At 50.7% G+C, this 26905-nt stretch overlaps 1 protein-coding gene across 1 annotated transcript in view; it reads left to right on the top strand.

Moving 5' to 3' along the window:
- The first annotated feature begins 518 nt into the window (after positions 1–518).
- The window catches only part of LCP2 (lymphocyte cytosolic protein 2), a 48383-nt gene continuing 21996 nt past the window's right edge, over positions 519–26905 (top strand). The window contains exons 1-7 of the mRNA XM_068990595.1: positions 519–727; positions 5232–5294; positions 10253–10299; positions 20194–20259; positions 20654–20685; positions 21276–21313; positions 24811–25009. Coding sequence (XP_068846696.1) covers positions 650–727; positions 5232–5294; positions 10253–10299; positions 20194–20259; positions 20654–20685; positions 21276–21313; positions 24811–25009 — 523 coding nt within the window. The 5' untranslated portion in view covers positions 519–649. The remainder of the gene's footprint in view (positions 728–5231; positions 5295–10252; positions 10300–20193; positions 20260–20653; positions 20686–21275; positions 21314–24810; positions 25010–26905) is intronic.

The following is a 26905-nucleotide window of genomic DNA, read 5'->3' as shown; positions in this document are numbered from 1 at the left end:
CCAACTCACTGACTCAGAGGATCCACTTGTAATAACTATAAGGGGCAGCTAAAGAAGCTCAACCTTACGCTTTTGAGAGAAACTGAGCCGTGGTTGGAAAGCATTGAAAGGTCATGTTCCTTCCCCTTCACTGATGTGGGAGATTGTCTATATTTTAGGTGAACCGTCAAATTAGATTTTTCATCTGTAAAGACCCACCCAAGCAGGAATGTGGTTTAAATATTAAACATATGGATGCCAGGGATTTCAATGGAAACATACTTGGGTGTCTAAGTTCCCTTCATCGCTCCTCCTACTGGGCTGGGGCAGATGGGGCCCAGTGGGGAATTACCAGCCTGTAGCTCTTTCTGCCTCTTGAGTCCCCAGAGCTGGGCTTCCTTGTTTACTTATTTAGAGCCCAGCAGAGGAAGTGGTAAAGGAAACTTGCTGAGTCGTTTTCTGAGAAGAGACCATATTTGTTCGCAGAGGAAGCTGTTGCTTTCTGGGATCTGGCTGCAACAGAAAGGACATCGGCTCCAACAAGACTTTTCCAGAAGGTACCCGGGAGTTGGAAGAGCTGAAGACACCTCCAGACTCTGGATTTGGGGTTCTCTGTCCATGGGTGCAGCGCCCAGGCTCAGCTGGTGAGCTTCATCCTGAGTGAGCAGCCATGGCATTCAAGAACGTGCCCTTTCGCTCTGAGGTCCTGAATTGGGACCCTGACGCCCTTGCAGACTATTTCAAAAAGGTGAGCCTTGCTCTTTAGTGGCTGGGGGGCTGGGCAGAGGCTTGAAGAGGGAGTGCAGGCAGAATGAGAGAGGCATGAAAGACAGCAGCGGAGCTTCCAGCCTTGGGCAGTCTCTCTGGTTGATGGAGCAACACTGAGCTCTCTGGCAATACGTTCTGGGCAGAAGGGAAGCCCTCAAGGGGCAAGTGCCTACTACACGCTAGGATTTGAGTTTGTCCTCTTCAGGCACGGACGCATCTAACTCGCTCCAGGATTGCTGTCCTACTGGCTCAGCTGCGAAATAAGCTAAAGGAAGCTAACTGGGCCCAAACCCCAGGGACTCCATGTGATGGAGGCAGAATTCCGGTCACACCTGTCCAGTTTCAGAGTCCGTGCCCTGAGACTCAGGACCGCTATAACTGCTAGTGAGATCAAGGCTTTTTGCTCGAAAGGGAAACATGGAGTCTTGAGGGGTAGGAGAGAGGAAAGGCAGGGTGGAAGACTGTGATGAACGATGCTGGAGATGGCGTCTGAGCAAGTCATCGCTTGTGACTTTGAAAGGGAGCTATTCAACCACATACCTAGAACAGAGTCTCATGGGAACTTCATGAGGGTCTTAAGATGCAGGCGGGAAATGACATGAGCCTCAGGCCTTCAGATACCGAGGCCTCCGAAAAGGAAAAGGTTTGCCGGGAAGGGTCAGGGGCCAAGCTTGTGGCAGAGCTGAGACCAGAGTGTTGCTGTCCCGCCTTCTCGTCTGGAAGGAGCTCAAGGATCCTTGCGTTTGGTCATCTGCTGGTGGGGCCATGGGTCACAGGCTTGCTAGGGCAGATCCCAAGTCATGTGACCCTCTGTGACTGTCCAAGGGATACGTTGTCTTGTGAGGGACCTCTGAGCTCTTAACACTCCCATTTCTGGAGGCTGGCATCCAATTCAGTGGATACTCCAGATTATCACAAGGATATGGTTTTAAGTCATGACCTTAGAGGTTTTCTAAGTTAACTTATTATTTTTCCTGGTATGGGGTAGGCTCCCTGTAACACATACCCAAACCTGGGGTCTACATGGTGCCAAAGTATTTAGTGCCACAACTATTCTGCCCTAAGAAAAATGTGAAAATGTTGAATTGGGTGTGGCATGGTAGAGGCACAACCCACAGATCCTGTTATTTGCTGCCTGCTGTGCATCTCATTTCGGTTATTTTTCCCTCACTGGAAGTCATAATAACCTTAGGTTTCAGCACAGTGGGTGCAAAGATCGTTGAGATAGCTGACTTTTGAAAGAGTCAAAAGTATTTATTCTAAATGCTTTTCTTAAATTTAGACCAAATAACTGAGGGCCACAGTGAAATTTACTAAGATGCTATGAAGTGGCATATTAGATCAATACAGAAAGGAGAAAAGAACTGAGAATTATCAAGGGCACTTCTGGGGACAGGCTGATGGGCCAGAGGCCCAGTCTCCAATATGAGGAAGAGAACTGCACAACCCAGGTCAGCAACTGAAGAATCCAAGTTCCGTTCAGGACAGGGAGATGGCCTACAGGTCAGGATGACTCACGTAGATGCTCTCTGCCTCAGTTGAGGGAAGAGAGAATTTTCTTACAGACCCTAGACTCCAGATCATGTCCACAGAAACTGAACAGGTTCCCTTCCCAGCATGAAGGAAGGAACGAGGAGACTGAAGGGTGTTTGTGATCTAGGAAGTTCTAGCCCTTACAGACCCAGATAGACACCCTTTAAATGCTGAGCATCTCACTTCCCCCAGAGAGAAAATGCTAAGTGAACTGACCACGGTGTCATTTGGGATTGGATCTTAGCCACCAAAGTCCTACTGGCAGATGCAATTTCTCTCTCTTTTTTTTTTTAAATTAAGGAGTGTGTCATGTTTCTGATTTAGGCATGCCATTTTCTTTTTCTTCCTTTTAATTAATTTTTGTTTCTTTATTTGACTGTGCTGGGATTTAGTTGTGGTGTGCAGGATCTGTGTTGTGCCATGCTGGATCTCTCAGCTGTGGCGTGAACCCAAGCATCCTGTATTTGGAGTCAGCCACTGGACCCCCAGGGAAATCCCAGAAGGTTTACTTTCTAACGAAGCATTAGGGTCAGGTCCCCCTTGGAGGCACCTCCCCAACCAACTCTGGAGTCAGCCACGCCTTGGCTTGAATCCTGACTCTGCCACCTGCTAACTTGCTGACCCTCCCTTAGTTACTATACCTCTCTGTGCCTCGGCTTCCTCGTCGGTAAAACAGAGACACTCATAGTGACTAGCTCATGGGCTTGTCGGGATAAATAGAGGAGATACATGTGTGAGGCGTCCAGCAGAGAGGGGTCCGATTCACGTTCGAGCTTCCCTTTCTCCTACTCTTTTCACCGGACCCTGCCTGGGGACTCCATGCAGACCAGCAGGCTTTTGTGTCTTACTGTCTCAGACATGTGCAGCTCATCCTCTGTCCAGAACTTCAGCCCTTGAGGATTGAGGTGTTGTTTTCTATTTCTTTAAGTCCTCTGATTCCTTTTGACTTAGCAGAAAGGGATCCTTGGACCATGCAATGGAGAAGACTCTGGATCAGGGCCATGACTTCTAATCCTAGCTGCGTCCCCAACTCACTGTGTGACCTTCAGCCAGTCCCTTCCCCTCTCTGGGCCTTAGTTGTCCTGTCCACAACACCAGGTACCTGCTCAGAGCAGTGCCAACCAGAGCTTGTCACTCATAAGAATTATCTGGGTATATGCTAAAAAGACAGGGCTTCCCTGGGAGCTCAGTTGGTAAAGGATCTGCCTGCAATGCAGGAGACATGGGTTCGATCCCTGGGTCAGGAAGATCCCCTGGAGAAGGAAATCCCCTGGATTTCCCAGTATTCTTGCCTGGAAAATCCCATGGACAGAGGAGCCTGGTGAGCTACAGTTCACAGAGTCACAAAGAGTAGGATATTACTGAAGGACTGAGTATGCATGCATGCATGCTAAAAGGACAGAGGTCTTACTCCCAGGCCTAATATTACTGACTCAGAACCAAACTTCCAGGCAGGCCCCCGTCCGCGGGACTGTCTGTCTTTCTAGAGTCCAAGTCAGAACTCTGCAAAATCAGAGATTCAGCTCATAACGCTGGTGGTGAAATTGATGAATTAAAGGCAGTTGAACATTCCAAGAACAATTTCACCATTTGCAACATGGATAAAAGGGATGTTTGGGGCTATGCAGAAGCTGGTTTCTTCCCAAGGACCACTAAATCATTTTTTCCGAGCTTTCTAATATTCACCCTACTCTGTCACGCCATGAGGTTCACAACAATTGCCCTCACTCTTTCGATTTCTTGGCCATAAGAAAAGGTTATGATTTTAAGTTACCAAAAGAAGGTGTTCACACACTGTGAAATCCATACTTGCGAGGAGAAGCTGAGATTCTCAAGGACAAACATTTTACCTTTAGTTCTCTAGCTAGAAACCTCAAATTTAGAGATATTTCAAAGGTAAATGCTTACACTGTTGAGGACTAGGTCAAACAGACACCTGCTTCAGTTGTCAATTGGTGTGACTCTAGGAAAGCAGCAGGTTCTAAAAATGTTCATTCCTGTTGAGGCGGTAAACCTATTCTGAGACTCTAACTTCAACTATTTAAAACAGAAGAAAAAATTTTATGCAAAAGAATATCTATGATGTTGTTTGATAGTGTAGGTTAAGCTGCGCTTAAGTCTGTTCACTCACCGTTTGTAAGTTCTACTGTTAGTAACTAAAAGGAGAACACTCCTGATAGAGATATTAAAGCCTTACTCTGAAGCCCAGCTGTCACTTCTGCCACCTGCCTATCCATGGAACCTTGTATAAGTTACTTGACTCTTTGTGCCTTTGACTCTCCATTTGAAAAATGTGAAGCTTAAATGATTAAAATTGGTTTAAGCACTTAGAATGGTGCCTACCGTACGGCAAGTATTCAGGAATTATTAGAAGTTTCAATTATCATTGTTACAGCAGCAGTTTGGGGAAATAACTAAATATTCAGCAATAGAGCAAATTAAAATAATGTTCAAAATCACTGTAATAACATGAGTCAGTGCCTTTATTTTTCAAGAGAAAAAGACAAGATAAGGAGATTGAATATGAATGATAACACTGATTGTGTTTAGAAAGATGCTTTGGAAAAACCACTGAAGGAAACACATTGCCATGTTCACCCAGGTTGTCTTTGGGTGACCAGATGATGTCTACTATTTATTTTCTTTTTTCAACTCTTTTCCATTTGCCGGAGGAGCGTATGGCCAGCCCTTTGCAGCCCTAGCAGCATTCTTTCTGTAGGGGTTGGCCTCAAAGCCTTCGACAGGCAATTTCTCCATTTTACAGTCCCAAGGGGTTAGTTAGTGAAAGCAGGGCTGATGTAAGGATAGGGCCTCTCTGATAGACAGCGGGGGAGCGGGGAGCCTGGCTAGCCACAAGCACCACAGATTGCTGAGCTCCTGGGGCAGGCAAGGAAGGGGAACCAGTGGCATGAACCCGACTGCACTGTTACACCTCCTCTCCTCTGTTTCAGCTAAACTACAAGGACTGTGAAAAGGTCGTGAAGAAGCATCATATCGATGGGCCACGGTTTCTGGTGAGTGCTGGCTGCTAGTCCAACGCATTATGACCAGAACTATTCTGTAACTGTAACCAACGGCTGCAGAGCCAACTTTCTACCCTGTCTCTGAGGCTGCGCAGGGGCATTGCCTGTCTTCAGGATCGCGTACAACCCAAGGCCTTCTCCGGGGTTTTGTACGAGCGCCTCTCTCGTCACCTCTCAGGATCCTCCGGTTTAGTATACCTCCCAGATCTTTCACTGACACTAAGGTACATTCTGAAGTCAAAGTGTAAGTAGGAATCAAGTTACAGTTAACGCACACACATACCCCTCTTGAAAATCTATTCAAATAGCACTCATACTCTGAGAAGTTCAAGGGGGAAAACCAGGCACATGGGAGAACGGAAGACTCTCTTCTCTTATTTGTCGCTCTAGGGAACATACCCACTGACTAGAATAAACGGTAGAATCGCCCTCCTTACTTCAATTATGTCCCTCTTTCTCTTTACTAAATTCACACCGTTGGCTTTGTGCCAATTAACACACACGTGCTATGGCTTTCTCTGCTCCTTTATATTGCAAGAAGTTTCCAGTGTAACACTAAGAGGCAGCTCTATACTAAGTACTAAGCCATTACAGAGAAGGGGCTGCTGCTCTAGGCGGAGTTTGAGCCACTGGGCAGTGGCTGGGGAGGTGGTGTGAGCATTTCCCCTGGAATGACACTTTTGCCAGTGGGTAATGGAGACCCTGACTGTACCGATCCAGCCCTTTTGGTTGTGTTTCTTCATTGTTCAGAAACGAAGCAGGAACAAGCCTTCAAAGGTCTCATGGGGTCAACGTTCCCAATTTGGATTTGGACTCAGTGGATAAGTCAAACTGTTTCCTGGCAAGACCTGGTCAGCAGTACTGAGGAAACTGGGCTATGGGGCTTCAGGGATGGAAGGGGCCGTAGAGAGCACACGCTCTAGCTTTCCACCCAGTACACCAATCCGTTTCCTGTATAGCGTCTCTGCTACCAAGAGCTTCTTGAATTCCTTCACCGATAGTGAGCTCACTACCACGCACAGTCATCTATCCCTTTCTGGGCAGTACTTAAGTCTCACACTGAGACCAAACTTATGCCCCCTTTGCTTTCATGGGCCATATAAGACGTCTTCATTCACTGTTCCACGTAAATCATTCAGTCATTCACCCTGCCATTCACTTAACAAGGACTTTCCTGGGCTCCTTTTATATACCAGACCATGCCATGTGCTAGGAATGTAGAGATGATTAAGATGTGATTTCTGCCTCCCAGAAGCTTGTTTTATAGCGGAAGGCTCTAACCACCACCTCAATTGCAATTAGAGAAACATGTACAGAAATGTGATGTGATTTACTCTGTCACACACCTAGTTACTGGACTAAAGCATACATTTAATTTAATTTTACACTGCTTGAGTTTTGAACAGTGCCACTTCTTTGCACTGGGCTTTAAGCCACTAGACTTTGAGCGTTTAATTGTTATTCTTCTTGCAACTTACCGCTAAATCTGAATATTTCATTGTTTTAGCTTTTAGCTAAAAGATGCTTTTAGAACTGAGAACTAAGATTTCTCAGGGCTGAATCAAAAGGGAGTAAGACCTCTTTCTTGAAGATGGTCCTGGTCGTAGCCCTGGGTGACCTCTAATAAGCACATGTCCTCTCTGAACTTCTTGTTCCTCCCTCTGTAATGGAGCACAATGGACTGAGTGATAGTGGCTGACAGTCCAGCCCAGCTCTGGGGGGGTCCCCGCATCCCCCTCTTGTGAGCCTCAGGCCTGTTGAGACAGGGTTGTTGCCTTGGTTGAGGAGCTTTGCCTTCTCTACCCCGATATCTGGGACATGCCAGGCCCTCAGAGAATGCTGCTCACTCTCATTACTGTGTGAACAGCAAGAAGTGGAAAGAGGGGCTCAAGGAGCCAGGGGAGTAGGGAACAGAGCCCAGCCCTGCCCTGGCAGCTTCTGCTAAAACCGCCTTCCATGCCAGATGCTCTGGGTATGATCTGGGCTTTGATCTGAGCTCTGAGCTCTCAGCTATCACCCTTTCCAGCTTTAAGGTGTCCAGAGCCATTCTGCTTTAAGGGTGAAAATGGAAGACCCAGCCGTCTTTACCCCTCCACCCCTCCGTTTCCCTCCATCCTCTCCCTTCCCCCCATCCTTTCCCCCTCCCTCCCTGCCTTCCTTTCCCTTTCTTCCACGCACGAGCCAGCAGCCCCCTGGAATCTATACTGCCAGCATTTTGTTTTCCACTGAGAAGTCTGGTGAGGGAACAGGGGTTCTATGCTCCCGAAAGGCTAAAGAAGAGGAGGCCACGTGCTTGGAAGCCCTGTCAGTTAGAAAGGTGTGCGGCTGCATGAAAGAGAAACTGAAGCACAGTGGCTTAACCAAAGAGGGGCTTATCTTTCTCAAGTGACAAGAAGTCTAGAGGTGGGCACTCGTGGCTGGAGAGATGCTAAAGGAAGTCGTCGAGAGCTCAGGCCTCACCTAGCCAACGGAAGCTCTCTGTGGCTTCTGTCCTAATGGCTGTGAGATGGCCACTCCATCTCCAGGCATTACTTCTGCAATCCAAGCCGGAGGAAGAGGGGGAGGGCAAAGAGTGAAACACTCAAAGTGCATGGGGATTGCCTTCCCCTTTATTTTCAGGGCTACTTTCCCAAAAGCCTGATTCAGTTAGACTTCAGATTATATCTCACCGGCCACAATGAAGCCCTGTGACCTTGGTCACATGCAAGAGAATTTAGTGTGCTAAATATTTTGAACTGGACACATTTACTGCCTTGAACAAAATCCAGACCCCATCAGTAAGGGAGCAAGAGAGTGGATATTGGGTAGGCAAGCGACAGTGTCGGCTACAACGCCTCTCCAGGCCGGGTCCAGTTCTCTGCTTTTCTTGCTCTCTTGTCCCCCTTAAGGACACACTCAGCACATAATCATATTCCTGTAAAGCCACTAGTCTGACTCCAAGTCACTGTACAAGTAACTCAGAGTTTCCAGACTTTGCTGAAGGTCTTTGAAGAAGGTCGCGGAGGGGGCTTTACACTGTTACGTCACATAGAAGAATTCTCCAAACATCGTGTTTGTGCTCAGTTGCTCAGTCCTGTCTGACTCTTTGTGACCGCATGGACTGTAGCCTGCTAGGCTCCTCTGTCTGTGGGATTCTCCAGGTAAGAATACTGGAGTTGGTAGCCATTTCTTCCTACAGGGGATCTTCCCGATCCAGGGATCAAACCTGCATCTCCTGGACTGCAGGCAGATTCTTGACAGTTTGGGCCATCAGGGAAGCCCAGACACGTTCACTACCTTCCATCTTTCCTCCCAGTTCGTATCCCTGCTTCTAAGGCCTTTCTCTGTATTTCCAGCCACACTCACATGCTTACCTTTTCCTTCACCTGCTTCCTGAAATTCCCTCAGTTTACGTCTCTGACTCAGGAGAAGAGAAGGCAACAGCCCACCACCTAGTTCTCAGCATGCATCCCTCTGGTCACTCCCAGGAAGCCCTCCGACCCTCATGCCACACTGCTAACATGAGCCTTGGTATCTTCCCTAAGAAGGGAGTGGTTCCAAGGGCAGGGACGCCACGGCTCAGTGATGCTAGAGAAAGAAGTTAATAAGCTTGAAGAAAGTCTTGATTGTCTCAGGACTCTTGCCAAAGCCTCCTTCCTAGCCCTGTCGCCAGGTCTCATATGGGGGCTGGATCAGACTCCGTTCCTAAGAGCTGAAGTGGGAGGCCGTAGCACATTTTAAGAGGCCCCAGCCCCAGTGCCAGCTGGGCTTAATGGGAAGTTTGCCCAGCTCATCTCAGAAGGCAGCCAAAATCCTGCCAGGCGGCTCCCAGCCCAGAGTGGAAGAAGCAAAAACACTAACTAACCTCCAACAACCATCCAGACCCTAGCTCCTCTGCCCTGGGACAGAAATTGCTCACCTAAACCCCATTCATCGCTCTCAAAGGGTCTGTCAGGCACTGTGCCAAGCACAGGACACACTCCATCTCATTCAGTCCTCAGTCCCTGAAACGGAGCTGTTCATATTATCAAGGTTCCCATTATACAGAGAAGGAAACTGAGGCCTAGAGAGATTAAGTGTCTGTCCCAAGTCAGGGAACTGCTAAGTGAGGGAACCAAGATTCTAAACCAGCCTGTCCGACTCCAGCGCCCCCACCCTGACCGCTGGGGCTCTGGCCTCAATTAGACCGTTAAAGAGGCCCTTCTTGCCTCGGCTTTGGTTCTATGGAGCCCTCTTTGCTTCCCTCTTCTCTCTCCCTCCCCTCCTCTTTTCCAACACAGGCCACTAAGGCTCCAGAGGGCTTAGACGTGGTAGGAGGAAGCTCGCAGGAAGGAAATTGCCCACAAAAGCCACAGAGCAGGGTCCTAGCCCCAGCTCCATCACCTACAAGCTGAAATCCCTTACACCCTGGGGCCCCACTTTCTCACTAAAATGAGACAACGTGACAGTTTCTCCCTCACAGGGCTGATGCGAGGATTAATCGAGGTGCTGTAAGGAGGCAGTCAGTTCTTTAGAAACACGGGTCTCTTTCTTCTTTCCACTCTCGGTTCCCTCAGGACAGCCTCTTGATTGCTCCCTTGCATCTAGAGAATCCTACCAACACCTCCCGTGAAGGAGGCAGCTGGTCTGTGATGAGGCCGCAGAGCACAGACTCCCTCTCCAGGCTGGCTGCTCGCAGCCCTTCCACGGCAGCTGAGGGCCTGAGGTCTGGGGCGGGAGGCTAGGAAAGCTGTTACAGCCTGGCCAAGTCCACATAAAATCCGAGTTTCGGGCTCCCTGTGACCCGATGTGGCCGTCCAGGGCCCGCAGGCTCCAGTGCCCCATCTAGAAGCTGCCTGCTCGGTCGGGTGGATGTGGCCTCCTCTCCCGCTGGCTGCAGGCCCGCTGTCCCCTGTCATTTCACACCTGACTCTGCTCACCTGGCCTGGAGCCCCTTCTGCGGGTTGTAACTACCACTGTCTCCATTGCAGAACCTGGCAGAGAATGACATCCAGAAGTTCCCTAAGCTCCGCGTGCCGTGAGTACTGGCCCGATGACTGGGGTGGGGTGGGGAGTAGACCCGGGAAGCTGAGCTACTTTTCTGTCACTGTCAGCTTAAAATAGGAAAGCAATCGGGAAGAGAGCAGGCAAGAGCAGTGTTCGGGGAAGAGAAGTTACATAATGTGTCGAGAAAAAGAAGCAACGGTTCTAGTCCGGCTGGTACTTGGCTGCTCTTGCCAAAGATCAGCCCAATTCTGGCCCATGTTCTCATCTCCTCTCTCCCCAGTGGGGTGGGCTGGCCTTTGAAAATCAAGAGATCTGAGATTTCATCGTGGTTTCATCACCAACTCAGTAATTGCTTCAGTTTTTTGGACCTTGGTAAAATGAGAGCATTGGACCAGATGAGTCAGGCAATGGACTCCATTTGGTCTGTCAGTGATGACCATTTGGGTGGCTGCCACGGACATCGTGTTGAGAGGAATTCCGAGGAGAAGGGGGCCGATTCTGAGGTCTGACATGGGTGCTGAAATGCGAAGTTGCAGTGTGCGTATTGGGCCATGTTTCCTGCCCTTCTTGCAGAAGTCTCACACTCTGATGCTTGAGGAGCCAGGAAGAAATGTGTGCAATGGGCCAGGCTGAAAAATACAAAGTCCAGTCATTTACCACCGTTGAATAAAGCTTGAATATGGAGAAATATTTTTCTGCTGTAAGAAAGACGATAGGGCCTTAGTTGCAGCACGCGGGGTCTTGCTTGCACAGTGGGATATTTCGCTGTGGTGCATGGATTCTCCAGTTGTGGTGCCTGGATTCCCTAGTTGTGGTGCGTGGATTCCCTAGTTGTTAGGGTGCGTGGATTCTCTAGTTGTGGTGCGTGGACTCTCTAGTTATGGTGTGTGGACTCTCTAGTTATGGTGCGTGGATTCTCCAGTTATGGTGCGTGGATTCCCTAGTTGTGGTGTGTGGATTCCCTAGTTGTGGTGCGTGGATTCTCTAGTTGTGGTGTGTGGACTCTCTAGTTATGGTGCGTGGATTCTCCAGTTATGGTGCGTGGATTCCCTAGTTGTGGTGTGTGGATTCCCTAGTTGTGGTGCGTGGATTCTCCAGTTATGGTGCGTGGATTCCCTAGTTGTGGTGTGTGGATTCCCTAGTTGTGGTGCGTGGATTCCCTAGTTGCGGTGCGTGGATTCCCTAGTTGTTATGGTGCATGGATTCCCTAGCTGTGGTGCGTGGACTCTCTAGTTGTGGTGCATGGATTCTCTAGTTGAGGTGCATGGATTCCCTAGTTGTTGTGGTGCCTGGATTCTCTAGTTGTGCTGCGTGGATTCCCTAGTTGTGGCGCGTGGATTCCCTAGTTGTTATGGTGCCTGGATTCTCTAGTTGTGGTGCATGGATTCCCTTGTTGTTATGGTGCGTGGATTCTCTAATTGTTGTGGTGCGTGGATTCCCTAGTTGTTATGGTGCATGGATTATCTAGTTGTGCTGCGTGGACTCTCTAGTTGTGGTGCGTGGACTCTCTAGTTGTGGTGTGTGGATTCCCTAGTTGTGGTGCGTGGATTCCCTAGTTGTGCTGCGTGGATTCCCTAGCTGTTATGGTGTGTGGATTCCCTAGTTGTGGTGCGTGGATTCCCTAGCTGTTATGGTGCGTATATTCCCTAGTTGTGGTGCGTGGATTCCCTAGTTTTTATGGTGCGTGGATTCCCTAGTTGTGCTGAGTGGCTTCCCTAGTTGTGGTGCGTGGATTCCCTACTTATGGTGTGTGGGTTCTCTAGTTGTTATGGTGGGTGGATTCCCTAGTTGTTATGGTGCATGGATTCCCTAGTTGTGCTGAGTGGCTTCCCTAGTTGTGGTGCGTGGATTCCCTACTTATGGTGTGTGGGTTCTCTAGTTGTTATGGTGGGTGGATTCCCTAGTTGTTATGGTGCATGGATTCCCTAGTTGTGCTGAGTGGCTTCCCTAGCTGTGGTGCCTGGATTCCCTAGTTGTGGTCCGTGGACTCTCTAGTTGTGGTGCCTGGATTCCCTAGTTGTGGTGTGTGGACTCTCTAGTTGTTATGGTGCATGGATTCCCTAGTTGTGGTGCTTGGATTCTCTAGTTGTGCTGCGTGGATTCTCTAGTTGTGGTGCCTGGGCTCAGTTGTTGTGGTGTATGGACTTGGTGGCCCTGAGGCATGTGGGATCCCCGATCAGGGATCAACCCTGCCTCCCCTGCATTGTAAGACAGATTCTTAACCACTGTACCTCCAGGAAAGTCTCAATGCCCAATCTTTGAATTTATCAAGTAGCTAGAAATACAAGTTTTATGCAATATATCTCAATTTTAAAATGTTGCTCAAATATTTTTTAATATTGTGAATGCCAAAGTTAGCACCCTTATGGGCTAAATTTAGTGTGGGGGCCCTAGTCTGAGATCTCCCCTCCAGACACCCTCTGGGGTCCTTTTTCTTGCTCTAAACATCTTAGGGCTCACAATGATGAAAGGGAAGTAAGTCAATGAAGTAGGAGGTGAAAAGTTTCGTGAATAGGTAGAGCTTCCAGAGTAGCTCAGATAAGAAAACTATGACTCTCAGGTTTCCCTCATCTGGAAGGGTGAAGAAAAAGAAGGGAGTAAGGATTTGTCTTTGGTACTGCCTGTCTCCAGGGGCCACTATTGTTGAAGAATAATTGATCTTAAGAGTTGTTTTCCCTAGTCCAAAATGGCTATTTAAATCTAGTTAAATTAAAAATTCAGGGACTTTCCTGGTGGTTCAGTGATCTAACACTCCATGCTCCCAATGCAGGGGGCCTGGGTTCGATGCCTGGTCAGGGGACGAGATCCTGTGTGCTACAGCCAAGGGTTCCCATGCTGCACCTAAAAATCTTACCTGCCGCACTAAAAGATCTCACGTGCCATAACTGTGAACCAGTGCAGCCAAATAACTAAAAATAAAGACTCAAAAAATAACAAAACATTCAGCCCCTCAGAGGCACTAGCCACATTTCAAGGGCTCAGTAGCTAGATACAGTGGTGACGATTATATTGGACATTATAGACCTGATGCCCTAGGAAAAGGCCACAGTTCTAGGTCAAGGAGAGAACTTAGCATATAGCAGTGAGAACTGGTGGCTGGTGGGCTAGAGTCAGCCTGTAGACACGTTAAGTTGGATCCACATAGTGTTTTAAAATCAGGAAGTGGCATCAAGAAAGACTCTGGGGAAGAAGGGAACCTAACTTGGATCTTGAAATATACCGAGAGTGGTCAGATGAAAAATGATTGAAAGACATTCTAGAAATGGGGACTATATTGCGAAGGCATGATACCAGTGTGTTTATTGGAACTGCAAGTAGGTCAGAGCAGTTGAGGCGTACGTGGGGGAGTGCGCAGTGAAAAGACCACAGTAACTGGTTACAGTTGTGAAGGATGCTTTGAGCTGTTATGAGTCTGAGAGTGCTGGTGAAGTGAGTTCACCAGGGGGAACACTGAGGTAAACCCTGCATGTTGACTCTCTCCAGGGTGTGTAAAACATGATGGAGAGGAGGGCTCAGCTGGAGGCAATGAACCTGGTTAGGAATGATGGCTATGACCCCACTGTGAGATGGCAGCTTCTCCCAGGGCTGTGCCTAGGAAGATGCTGGGAGGAGGGGATTCAATCAGAGCAATAGACGGAAGGGGATGAGGAAGGCACTTTAACTGGGAGGATCCTTTTTTGAATCTTAAGGCCTTAGATCCACCTCCTTAGATTAAGGAGCTGATGTCTGCAGTTCAATGTGAGGTGGAGGTGGGATATTTCTTCAGTTATATAAAAACTAAAACAACAACTTGGCCTGCAGTAAAAACCACCCTCCAGTGGGTTTGCCCCCCAAGGCAAGGCACGAGGGCTGTCCACGGAGCATGAAAGGCCAACTGGTGGGGGAGGCATCCAGGGAAGGTCTGGCTGCCCTGATCAGGTGATTCTGAGTGTGAGCATTGGTATAAAAAGTACCAATTTTCAGCTATACCTCTGTGAGCTCTGTGCCTGGGATGAGTCCTAGAGTACTCTGAGTTTCCAAGTGTATAAAATGAAGGAATGGGTTACATGAACTTCATGAACACATTCTTTTAAAAGATATTATTTCAGATCTGAACAGGCAGGCAGGAGAGCTTAGTGAGTAAAATGCAGGCTCTGAGATCAGACTAGTTGAGACCCAATTCTCCCATTCATTAGCTATGAGTCTGTGGACAAGTTATTGGAGTTCCCTAAGCCTCAGCTTCCTCATCTGTAAAATGGGGACAATTACAGACCCTGTCTCAAAGGATCAATGAGAGAGTTAGAAGAAATAATGGAGATATAATAAAATGTACTGAAGAGGCATTAACTATTCCAGCCATTTTATGCAAAATCCCAATGAGCACCATTTCAGATTTTTACTGATTTTATCCTACTAACTGGGGAGGATGAAAGCATAGAAAGGCATGGGCTTTGGAGTGAGGCAAAGCCAGGTTCTAAAGCAGGCTCTGCCTCCTACCAGCTGTGGGACTCAGGCAAGTCATTTCAAGTCTGAGCCTCAGGTTCCTCATCTAGAGGAGAGGAAAGAAGGAACTCAGAGGGGGCAGTGTATATGGGTACGTGGGTGAGTGGGAGGCAGCCCACATAAGCTGCCTGCGTGTATAGATGTTCCGGGCTCATTTGCTCCATTCCTTTGTACACAGGTCCATTTGCCCTAGACCATTTCCCTAAAGAGCTATAGAAAAGAAATTGTGTTTATGTACAGTGGACCAAAACAAGATTACACTCCTCTGAATAGCTCAGTCTCCTTAAATTTGCTTTAAAAAGTCAGTACTAAATCGATTTTGTAAGAAGGCAGTTTCTGGTGGGAAAAGTGTTCTCTGTCTGCAGACATAGGACTGTCTCAGGCCTAGTCTCTCCCAGAGACCTCACAGACAATGTGATGGAGGAGAGTTTCAAAATAAAACAGTGTAACGTCCTTTTGGAGGACTGAGCCTAGCGCCTGTGGTAGCACTGAGCATGATCTGGTTAAATCGATAGAACACATGATAAAATCTTCTGATGGTCATCTGCAGTCTTTTTTTTTAAATGTTGTAAATTTTTGTTGCTATTTCTGCACTGGGTCTTTGTTGTTGCTCGAGGGCTTTCTTTAATCACGCTGAGCGGGGTGGCGGGGGGGGGTACCCTCTAGTTGCAGTGTGCGGACCTCACTTTCCGTGGCTTTTCTTGTTGCACAGCACAGGCTCTAGGGTGCAAGGGCTCAGAAGTTGATGGTGCATGAGATTAAGTTGCCCACAGCATGTGGGATCCTCCCAGAGCAGGGATTGAACCCACGTCCCCTGCATTGGCAGGCAGACTCTTATCCAGTGTACAACCAGGGAAGTCCAATGCTATAAATTTTATGTTTAAAATAATACAGTGTAACTTTAAAAAAAAATGGAAGAAGAGGGCAGGGATGTCGTGGTAATGTAGGCAACAGATAGGTATTGGATGATTCTCTTTATAACATCAGTGATCACTGTCCCCATCATCCATAGTGGAATTAGGATGGAAAAAACTAAGATAGAGAGACAAGGCAGTCGTGCCTGTTGATTTGTCTGTCTTCTGAAAAGGCGTCGTCTCCTAACCTCAGAGACAGCTCCCTGTCTCATCTGCTCAGCGCCTACCTAAGATATAAAGACAGCAAAGGATGGCGGGCAGGATGGAGGGAGGGCACAGAGCTGAACTCAGCACTGTGCTCATGACACGCGCTCAGCTCCCAGCAGACTGGGGACAGTGCCAGGCCCCTCTCCGACGTGTGGCTCCCCATCTCGTTCACTGGCCAAAGCCCTGTCCAGGTGCCCCGTCCTCCCTGCACGGAAAGTGCCTCCATCCCACTGACTGCCACGCTCCTGCTCCTCAGTGAGAGCCCAGGGCACTTAACTTCCGCTCAGCTCCATGTGAAAAACCCACATGGGGCCTTTGACAAACACCTCCCCCAGCACCCTGCTGTCCTTGCTGGTAAACAGGGTAGCTCTTCCTGGCTACCACACAAAATGACTGGAGCACAAGTAACTTGTAAATCTGTCAGGGGGAGGGCATGGCTGAGAAGTGGGAGACCCTCAGATTCTTGCTTCCTGCTCATGTGCCCGGTTGCCCCTGGAGGCCTGAGTCTTGAGAGCGATGTCCTGGCTTCTCCCTGGCTCCTCAGGTGACAGGAGAGAGTTTTGGAAGGTTTGCCTCTTGGTTCACAGAAGACTTGCCTTTAAGGAGGAATTTTGTTCCTTTAAAGAAAGGTGAAATGCAAGTGAAAGCCAGACTGGGTGTAAGAACATGGGCTGGGAGGTGGGATAGGGGTCAGGGTGGTGTCAGAGAGCAGGGAGGGGGTGAGGGGAGGAGGAGGGCCTCCGGGCGAGGGGCAGGCCAGTGTGCCTCTGAAACTGGGGTCAAGGAAGCAGCTCCCCGTCCCCCCAAGCCCTCTAGGAGACAGGGAAACTCGTCTACAGCTCACACTATGCGACCGTCGGCAAGAAGAACATTTCAGCTGTGCACGAGACATACGACCACACAGGCAGCAGAGCAGAGTGTTCGGAAATAACACTGACGCTTACTTGCACTGTGGGCTCTGACACTTTCCACGCTGCTCTGACTTCATCCTCCCCTCCTCCCTGCCTGCCTTTCTTTCCCAGTTTCCTTCTTACTTCTGTGTGACCAGCAAAGTTGATTTCAAGACGCCCTTGTGAGCCTCCACCCCTGTTGGCAGAACACAAGGGCCGTGGAAAGGGAGCCCCACGTGTCCCGGGAGAGCCCTACAGGGGCCACAACACGCAGAGACCCTGAGTGCTGCTTCCGCTCCCCCACCTCACTCCGCTTCCTCCGTTTCGATTCTTTCGAAAGCAAGTCCAAGAAGACCAGATCACAGGAGTGATTTCACAAGCTTTCAGCCCGTAGGACCCACCCATGTCTCTGGGGCACTTGTTGTGACTGCGTCCAGCGGCTCCCAGCCTCTCCTGGACGCTCTGATGGGTTAAGGCTCCAGTGGGCCTGGCCATCAGTGTTTGTGGCTATGGTCTGGCTGGTCAGGGATTCTCCAGCAGGGCCAACCCTCCTGTTTCACTGATGAGGCAGGGAGGACCAGGAAGGGCAATACCCGGCCTGAGGTCAGGCCGTGGGCACTGTCCGGGGGCAGGAGGCTGCAGTCACACTCAGCAGGACCCCCCTCCCAAACTCTGTACCGTCCAGCATGATCGGAGGAGGCCTCTACCTGAGAAGTCAGAGGCCCACCCCCATCACACAGCGAGCTAGGGGTCTTGGCTGCCACGGCCTGGCTTCCTGCGGAAAGGTCCACTCCGCTTCTGCGGCTGAAGACGAGCAGAGAGAGTGGTGTCTACCCGAGGGTGTCGGTCTCTCCTGGGGCTGAGTGCGGCCTGGGGTTTGTGGGAAGGAGGGAGAATGAGTCACCTCCGGCCGCTCACTGTCGCTTGGTCCTCTGGGGGCGTGGGAGTGAGTGGGGGACAGCCACAAGAGTTTGCAGGCAGAGGTGCAAGAACCTCGTGCTCTGATCCCCAGCACCGCTGCCCTGCGCACGCGCCCCCACAGCCAGCGGCCCCAGCTGCGGGGAGGCGGTGTTCTGAGGCCTCAAAGCAGGGGGCCCGGGGGCCCCACGTCTGCCACGGGCTGGGCTGCCGGCCCCTCTCCGGCCCTGCTGCTCTCAGCCCGCGCTGCTCCTCTGTGGGGCTGTGGTTTGCCATTTCCTTCCTTCGCCAGTTAGAGCCCCAGCAGCCTCCCGCCCGGCTGCTGAAGATGCCCTAAGGAGTTGCCTAGAGCAGCAGGTCTTTTCAGGATCGAAGCCGCTGTGCCAGCCGGTCAGGGCCACCCCGCTTCTCCCTGTGCCCTCCCTTACCGCCCTCACTGGGCGGGGACCCGCTCCTCAGCACCCCCTACTTCAGGTCCTGCAGAAATGTCACCTCCTCCCAGAGGCCCGCTGGGTGGTTTTTCAATTGTAACCGCACCCCGCTCCTGCACTCCCGCCCCCCTCGCCCAGCCCGCACCTCTGCTGCCTGCCTGTCCACACAGCTCTCACCTTGAATTTCACTTCCTCCAGTGTTCACTATTTGTCATCTGTTTGTCTCCGCTAGCAAGTAAGCTCCTCGAGAGCAGAGATCTTTGTTTTGTTCACCGAGGTGCCCTGAACCCCAGCAGGGCTCCTGGCGCTTAGGTAGCCTGGAGTGCGCACTGCTCAGTGAAGGTATGACTGGCTGGGGGTGACGGTGCCCTGACTTACGCTCTGTCAGAGGAGGGAGCAGAGGGGCGCTCATCAGCCTCTTGAACAGCCGCTTAAAGGAAACAGAGGAACCAGAAACCAGCAAGCTGACGGTGTGATTGGAGCTTCCACTGGGAAGCTCCCCACCCCGCTTTAAAGCATCTCCCTGTGGCGTGTGACACCCCAGCAGTGACACCGGAGGAAGGGTTGCAGGCTCCTCTCTCTGTCCCCTGACGGCCCCGCTCATTCGTAAGTTTGTTCATCCTGTCTCTTGGGCTTCCCTGCTGGCTCAGATGGTAAAGAATCCGCCTGCCGTGTGGGAGATCTGGGTTCCATCCCTGGGTTGGGAAGATTCCTTGGAGGAGGGTATGGCAATCCACTCTAGTATTCTTGCCTGGAGAGTCCCCGTGGACAGAGGAGCCTGGTGGGCTACAGTCCATGGGGTTGCGAAGAGTTGGACACGACTGATCCACTTAAGCATAGCACAGCACATCCTCTCACTCGAATGAGCTGAGAGGTTCTGAGCAGGTTCCCAGGGAACTGCTCAGAAGTGGGGGCGGTGGGGGGGCGGGGGCCTGGGGGATGATGAGGGAAGCAAGACGTGGTGGGGGCCAAGATTACTTTGCTAACTTAGCAATTTTGTTTTAGACCAAACTTGTGACCAAGGAAGGTAGACTCGGCCCTTCCCAGAGGGCAACGAGCTCCATAGAGCTATTCCCAAGGGGCTTCTGGCATCAGGGGTGTTGATTTGGTGTGCTGACAGTGTGCTGCTCTGGAAATGAGGGGGCCTGGCTTCTGAGGCTGCTGTGCATCGCTGGGGGAGGGGCCGCTGTGCAGCTGTCTCTTCCTCTCTGGGCTCCTGTGGCCCCACGTGTGAAATAATGCAGGGTGAGACCACCTCTGAGCCTCCTCCAGCTGCCCCAGATCTCACGGGAACACGAGCCTGTCAGCTGACAGACCCTGGGTCTCCTCAGTGGTGCTAAGGGAGGCTGGAGTTTACTGCAGAGGGCGTGCCTGCCAGAGCTGCTGTCCCACTCTGCCCTTCCTGCCCTGGGGTTTAGAGATTTGCTAGTTTACAACATCCAAGGAATGAGAGGGTCCTGGCCAAGGCCTCTGGGCATGGGTGAATCAGGGAGTCTCCACTTTGCAGGCTGTGCCTAGATGGGGAATACTTCACCAAGTGTTTATAAGAATTCATGTCACCAAGGAGGGAGCGGAGGATGGAAGGAGATTTCAGGCCCAGAAAGCGCACTGAAGCTCTTGTCAAGAGTTCTGCAACGAGCGGCCGATTCCTCCAGGTCTCAGAGGTGGATTGAGGATTCTTGTTAGACATCGCTACAGGGATGTCAAACCAAGTCAGGGGAGCTCAGCCCTGCAAACACCAGCACAATAAAATACACTGCGGTCATGTCCTGATCTGAAGGTTGCTGGATTTCAGAGGAGGAGGACCCGGTGTGAGCCGGCCAGTCCCCGCAGAGGGACTCTGAGCTAGACAGGAGGCTGAGCCCACGCAGAGAGCTTCCTGGGCAGGAGCAAGGGGGTGGAGGTGGCAAGAAAGTGAGGAGAAGAGGGAGAGGGCCAGCTGGAGCCAAAGGAAGAGGCCGGCTAGGACTGGCCCAAGTGCGTGAGGTCACACAGACCGGGGGGCTTCAAGACCCAGGGAAGGAAGGCTGAAGGTGGAGGGAGAGAATGCTTTTATCACCTAACCCGTCCCTTTGTCTTATAGGATTCTGAGTAAGTTAAGTCAAGAAATCAACAAGAATGAAGAGAGAAGGAGCATTTTCACACGCAAGTGAGTGGGGCAGCCAAGTGCCCAGGGTCACGTTAATGAGATGCAAAAAATTTTCAAACTCAAGTCTAAATGGGAGTGGTTTTGCCCTCATTTTTGATCTGCAGTAATCCTCCAGTCCAGGGGTTCCCCCTCTCTGTCCTGCATCCTGCCCCTGCATCAGGGGAGCTTCCCCTAGAAAGGCAGGCAGTCATGAGCTCCCAGTTGTACCACCAATGTGATTTCAGTGGTTTCCAGAATTTTCAGGTAGCCTGGCCCGAGTTTCAAAGCAACAAGGACAAGAGTCCTGGGTGGTGAGACATAGCCTCCCCTGGGGGTTCCTCTTGCAGGGCTGGACTAAGAGGGATATCTCCCCAAGTCAGTAGGGCTGTTAATGCCATGTTGCTTGCCTTTGCAGACCGCAAGTCCAGCGGTTTCCGGAGGAGACAGGTAAAGGTCTCTGGGGTTGAGAACGATTGCTTTGGAGATGGGAGGCATTTTGGTTCTTCTGGCTGCCGGTCCAGGTGGAGGGGAGGAGAGATATCACTATGCCAGGCACCTGGCCACGATCCCCTTCCAACGGAGGCCCTCTGCACAGACACAGGGAGGGACTCTGCAGGTGGTGCCTGGAACAACCTGGGTTTTGACTGAGCACCCGAGCACAGCCAGTCCTCCTGCTTCTGAGTCTTTAAAGCAATTATTCAGCTGCTAAATTCCACATCTTGTTAAAACGCAGATTCCTGGGTCCCCCCCCCCACCCCGAGTTCCTGCAGAATCAGAAGCTCTAAGGATAGGCCCAGGGAATCTGCATTTTTTGAAGCTCTCTCAAGTGACTTTCACACACGTGAAAGGTTAAGAACCATCGCCTCTGTCTGGTAGAATGAGCCCCTCAGGTAGGAAGTGGAGAGCTGACACTGAGTTGCTGACCCCCAGGTGCGCAGGATGAAGGCGAGGGTGGAGGAGGGCACCGGGCTGGGAAGCGCCGACTTCCCCTCTGTGGCTTCAATCAGCACTAATAACGGTGCTGCCTTCCTCCACAGAGAGCCACGAGGAAGACAACGGAGGCTGGTCGTCCTTTGTGAGTACGGGGCGGGTCCTCCCAGCTTAGGGCAGAGTCCGGAGGTCCTTTGCAGTGAGGCACTGGCGAGATGCCGGGGGAGCGAGGCCCTGATGGAGCCCCGCGGGGCTCCGGCGTGCTCGGCGATCAGAGCGTGACTCTGGCTTTCCAGTCCTCACGGCCGCTGGTCTCGTCCGGCCCTCTTGCCCTCGGGGCACAGGAGCAGTGGTGAAGGGCACCTGCGGGAAAGGCTTGGCGTGGGCCACTTTGTGACGAACGCTGGTGGCGAGCTGGGCTTGGCTGGGGCCTGCGGGGTGCTGACCCACCGCTGTTCACCAGGAGCCCCACAGCAGGGCCCGCCCCCGAAGCCCTCCTCACACAGACTACACTAAAGCAGCATTAAAGTAGCTTTTCTCGTGGGCTTAAGTCCCCACTGGTGACACAGAGGGAAAGGGAGCTTAGAATGAACTATCCGCCCTCGAAACACCTCAGGGATGGGACGGCCCAATTGGGTTTTATACTTGAGGGGTCGTGATGACCCCTTTGAGAGTCTGATGAATTCTGTACAGCCTCTCCCCAGAAAACTGCATCACCACACTTGAAGCCAGACTCAGGCTTAGAACTCTGTTATGGCTTGTAGCCCAGTCTGTTCTTTTTACAGAGGCAGCGGCTGAGCCCACTGCAGCATGGGACTTGCGTAAAGCCCCATGACCAGTTAGAGGCAGCGGCTGAGCCCACTGCAGCATGGGACTTGCGTAAAGCCCCATGACCAGTTAGAGGCAGCGGCTGAGCCCACTGCAGCATGGGACTTGCGTAAAGCCCCATGACCAGTTAGAGGCAGCGGCTGAGCCCACTGCAGCATGGGACTTGCGTAAAGCCCCATGACCAGTTAGAGGCAGCGGCTGAGCCCACTGCAGCATGGGACTTGCGTAAAGCCCCATGACCAGTTAGAGGCAGGCTGAGGGTGCAGCTCGCCCACCCTTAGTCCAGGGGTCCTTCCGGTAAGCGGCTGCCTCTAGTGCCTTTAGGTAGCAGACACTAAACGCCCCTGTTCTACTGGGATTCTGGTAAAAGCAAGCATTGAATTTGAAAAAAAAGCAACAAAAAACCTGCTAGTTAAGTCTGTGCTTTTTGCATGAGAACAAAGGAATGTAACAGATTAATTTTGTTCCCAAGGGATAATTGACCAGAGTGTCCTCCCAAATATTTACATTTTCACATAGAAACTGTGCCTTAGCCACAGCTTGCCATGCAGTTCCTCCTGTGAGCTCAGTCTAAGGCTGGCCTCCTCCACCTTGTCTTTAAACAGGGAGTCCCCACCAGCTTCTGCTATGACACCCGGGCTTCCATGAAGTGCCCAGCACTGCTCAGGGCACACGGGGGGCAAGGACAAATGACCCTATGACCATTTTATAGCTTGGAGAATACACACAGAGATCAGAATGTGATCTGAAACAAAAACACACACGTGGGAATATATGAGCCGAATCCCTGGAGAAACTAGTTGTTCTAGAAGCAAAGAGGAAAAGTCTATTGTTGAGAAAGGCTGATAAGGTAAAGGCCTGGTGGAAAGTCAGGAGCCGTGGGGCTAGGTATGCAGGCTGAGAGATGGCAGGGAGGCCCTGCAGGTCTAAGGGGCAGTCAGCAAGGCCTGGAAAGGTGCTGAGGCTGTGGTTCTTAAGTCCCTCCCACTCATCGTCCTCTGGTTTCAAGTTGCAGTGACACTGATGGCAGGACGAAGTCTTTTTTGTGTTCAGGAAGATGAGCTCAACCTCAGCTTGGCTTCCAATGTGTATATGTTTTGGAATATATATGCACAGGAATATATATATATTATATATACACATATGATATAGGTGCTGTGCTGTGCTTAGTCACCCAGTCAAGTCCCACTCTTTGCGACCCCATGGACTGTAGCCCACCAGGCTCCTCTGTTCATGGGGATTCTCCAGGCAAGAAGACTGGAGTGGGTTGCAGTGCCCTCCTCCGGGGAATCTTCCCAACCCAGGGATCGAACCCAGGTCTCCCGCATTGCAGGCAGATTCTTTACCATTGGAACCACTAAGGAAGCCCAAGAATACTGGAGTGGGTAGCTTATCCCTTCTCCAGGGGAACTTTCTGACCCAGAAATCAAACTGGGGTCTCCTGCATTGCAGGCGGATTCTTTACCAGCTGAGGTACCAGGGAAGCCCATAGGATATGTATGTCAAGAAAAGGCTGTATTCTCGCCCAGAAAATTCCATGGACAGAGCAGTCTGGGGTGCCACAGTCCATAGTGTCGCAGAGTCGGCCATGCCTGAGTGACTGAACACACACATGTTTCAGTTAAGCTCCTTAGACAGTCTTCCTTAAGCCACCCGGCAATGCTATCAGGATTTCTAGGTTCTAGTGCACACCTTTCCTCACCAAGTTGCAACCTTCTGCTGCTTCTCTCTGCACCCCTTTGACTTTAGAGAAATGCCCAGGGCTCAGTGAGGACCCACGTGACTTTCGCCTGAGCGTGATAAGCCCGTCATTGCTCGGCAGCTGATGGTGTCACCTGTGCCTGGGAAATCATGACTATAACTGTCCACTTTCATGGGCTGCTTCAAAGGCAATCACCCAGGCCCTAGAGCTTACTTTCCCTGAGACCTACAGAGAAACAAATATAAAATACAATTAAAAAAAAAAAAACTTAAAGTTTAGAGAGTCTCTTCCGAGAGAGTTAGCTGTTGTGAAAAATAAGCTGTTGTCTCCGTACACTCGACCCCCAGCACAGACTAGCCCAACCCTGACTACCCCCTCTCAGGCACAACTTAATCTGCCTTCAGTTAAGGGGCTTTGTTTGTCTGATTTTCCCATCAGCATGGCCTTGGAGGCTGTGCCAGGTTATGATGAGAGGAAAGTTTTGAGTATAGGCACCCCGAGAACGGGGCTTCCCAGGCGGCGCAGTGATAAAGAACCCGCCTGCCAATGCAGGAGCCTCAGGAGACGTGGGTTCTATCCCTGAGTCTGGAAGATCCCCTGGAGAAGGGGATGGCAACCCACTCCAGTATTCTTGCTGGGACAATCCTGTGGCGGGCCCCAGTCCATGGGGTTGCAAAGAGTTGGACACAACTGAGTGACTGAGCGCACACCCTGAGAACAGAACTAGCAGTTAGCCAGGGGCATCATAAACGCTCCTAGGGTTTAGTCTAACTCTTGGTGATGCTGGAAGTGCAAAATGTGTTTATTCAAAACAGCAGGCTCGCCCATCCCTCTGTTGCTGTGTCCACCTCATTTCTTCTGGTTGTGTCTGCTGTGCAAAGACATACAGGGAAAAAATGCACTTGCCTGGGGAGTCTAAGGACCTTGAGTGGGTCCTAAGATGACAGCTTGCTAGCCACATGAATTGTGCTCCCTGAGCTCAGTGTCCTCATCTGGAAAGTGGGAGGAGCCAAGTGAGGACCACTGTGAGGCTTGGCAGAGAGAGAGTAGATGTGCGCACACCCACTGCCAAGGAGCCTCTACACACCACACTGCCCCCGCCACACCGGCAGGAAGAAGACGACTATGAGAGTCCCACTGACGATGCGGACGTGGAGGACGACGGTGACTATGAGTCCCCCAACGAAGAGGAGGAGGCGCCTGCGGAAGACGATGCCGACTACGAGCCACCGCCCTCCAACGATGAAGAAGCTCTGCAGAACTCCATCCTGCCTGCCAAGCCTTTGTCCAACCCCAACTCCATGTACATAGGTAAGGGCCCTGGAGCCAAGCCCCAGCCCCCATTGATGCACGGAGGCCAACACCCATGCAGCAGAGAGCATTGCGTGCTGATGCCAGCTGACCGGCTGTGTGACTTTGGGCAAGTGACTCCACCTCTCTGGGCCTCAGTTTCCTTATCTGCGAAATAGGACAATAATAATACAGGCCATATAAGTTTGCTGTGAAGTTTAATATTTATGATTTGCAGCCAAACCATTGCTGGTGGTAGCTGATGTCAGGACTGAACTGCTGCTTGAGGGCATTTGGAAGGAACGGCTTATTTGGTGTGTTCCTTTGTACTCAAGTACTTTCCTGCTCCTCCCCATCTCAGACCAATTCATGACCATGTGGCACTGATACCCACAGGTCGTCAGGATAAAAGCAACAATACTGAATGTGCTTTGACCATAACTAAACATTTTCAGTAGTATTTAAGATTTTCATTGTCCGCCTGTTCCTGTCAGCACATTTCTCCCTTGCTCATTTATTCATTCATCCATTCAACAAAAATTACTGGTCTCCTGTTATCCAGGAATCATTTTAAATGTTGAAATTCAAAATTATCTGGAAAGAAGATAGGGCTTACATCCTCCCAGTGGTGGTCACAGAAATAGCCACATACACACGTGCGTACTATCAAGGAGTAAGCCAGACAGTTGATGATCAGCACCACAAAAATTAATACCACGAATCCTTTAGGCTGTAGAACACTTGGCAATTTTAAAGTCATTTCAAATTTTGTCAGAATTTCGTGTTTTGAAGCACCCTGTATGATACAGATGACAATTACCAAGCCTGTTTCATATTTAGGGAAACTGGGGTCCAGAGAAGAAATAGGTAACTGTCATTGAGTGTCCTATACACGCCAGTTATGAGCACACAGAATGAATGAGACAGCAGACAGTCCTTACCCTAAAGAATTCATAGTTCAATGGGTGAGGCAACAAAATGATGGAATTAAACCATGATATATACTTAGGAAGACACATGTGGGAGATGAGCCTGAGGCTATTCCTAGTCCGGGCTTGCTACCCTGAGGACATATTTCAGTTTCAATTTAAAGGATGAGCAGGAGTTGTCTAAGTGGGGGTAGAGGTGTAATGGGAAAGCACTCTGAGCCATAGAAATGGCCGTGCAAAGGCACTGAGGCTCGAAGAAGGTCAGAGGGGCTGAGAGATGGCTAGGGTGGGTGAGGTGTGAGGTTAGGCCAGGCTTGCCTAAGCTCTGAGCCCCATTCCCTGTGGAGGAGCGTTGCCTCCCCAGGGCTGAGACTGGCTGAGGCAAAATAGGTCAGGGCACAAAATGCAGGAATTACTCACAGTCCTGGCCTGGCCTTTCGCCGTCAAAGAGGTGGAACACAGTCTGTCAGCCTGGCCTGGGGATGCTTCTGTGATGATCAGAGAAATGTGAGTTTCTGTGTAGAGCCTGTGGTTTGGTAACCAGAGCTGCTGACTGACTCCTCCCTTTAAGGAAGGAGGAAGTGTGAGGGGAGGACCACGCAGAGCACGCGTGAGGGAAGGAGAGGGACCTAGAGCAGGAGCCTCGTGAGCCGCGACGGTGGACTTGACCCTGCCCAGGCAGCCAGGTGTGCCTGTGCGTGTGGTTCTGCATGTCACGTACACGTGTATACACACGTGTGTGCACCTACACTTGCCTGCATATGTAGGGGAATGTATGTCTACTTTACAATTGTGTCTGAAAACACTCCCTCGTGGTACTGGCTGAGTTCATTATCAAGAGGCTTTTTTTGTTGTTTAAATGCCTTCATCAACAAAACCTCTGATAAATACTCAGTCCCCAGAGGTGAGGGGAGAGTTACTTCCAAGTATAAGAGTAAGATGAACTGGGCAGGCACAGAGAAGGCAAGGGGCCAAGGATGCCCCACCG

The sequence above is a fragment of the Capricornis sumatraensis genome, chromosome 18 (genome assembly GCF_032405125.1).
Source record: "Capricornis sumatraensis isolate serow.1 chromosome 18, serow.2, whole genome shotgun sequence".
NCBI classification, from domain to species: domain Eukaryota; kingdom Metazoa; phylum Chordata; class Mammalia; order Artiodactyla; family Bovidae; genus Capricornis; species Capricornis sumatraensis.
The sequence above is the reverse complement of the archived record's forward strand: the minus strand, read 5'-3'. Positions and strand labels throughout refer to the sequence as shown.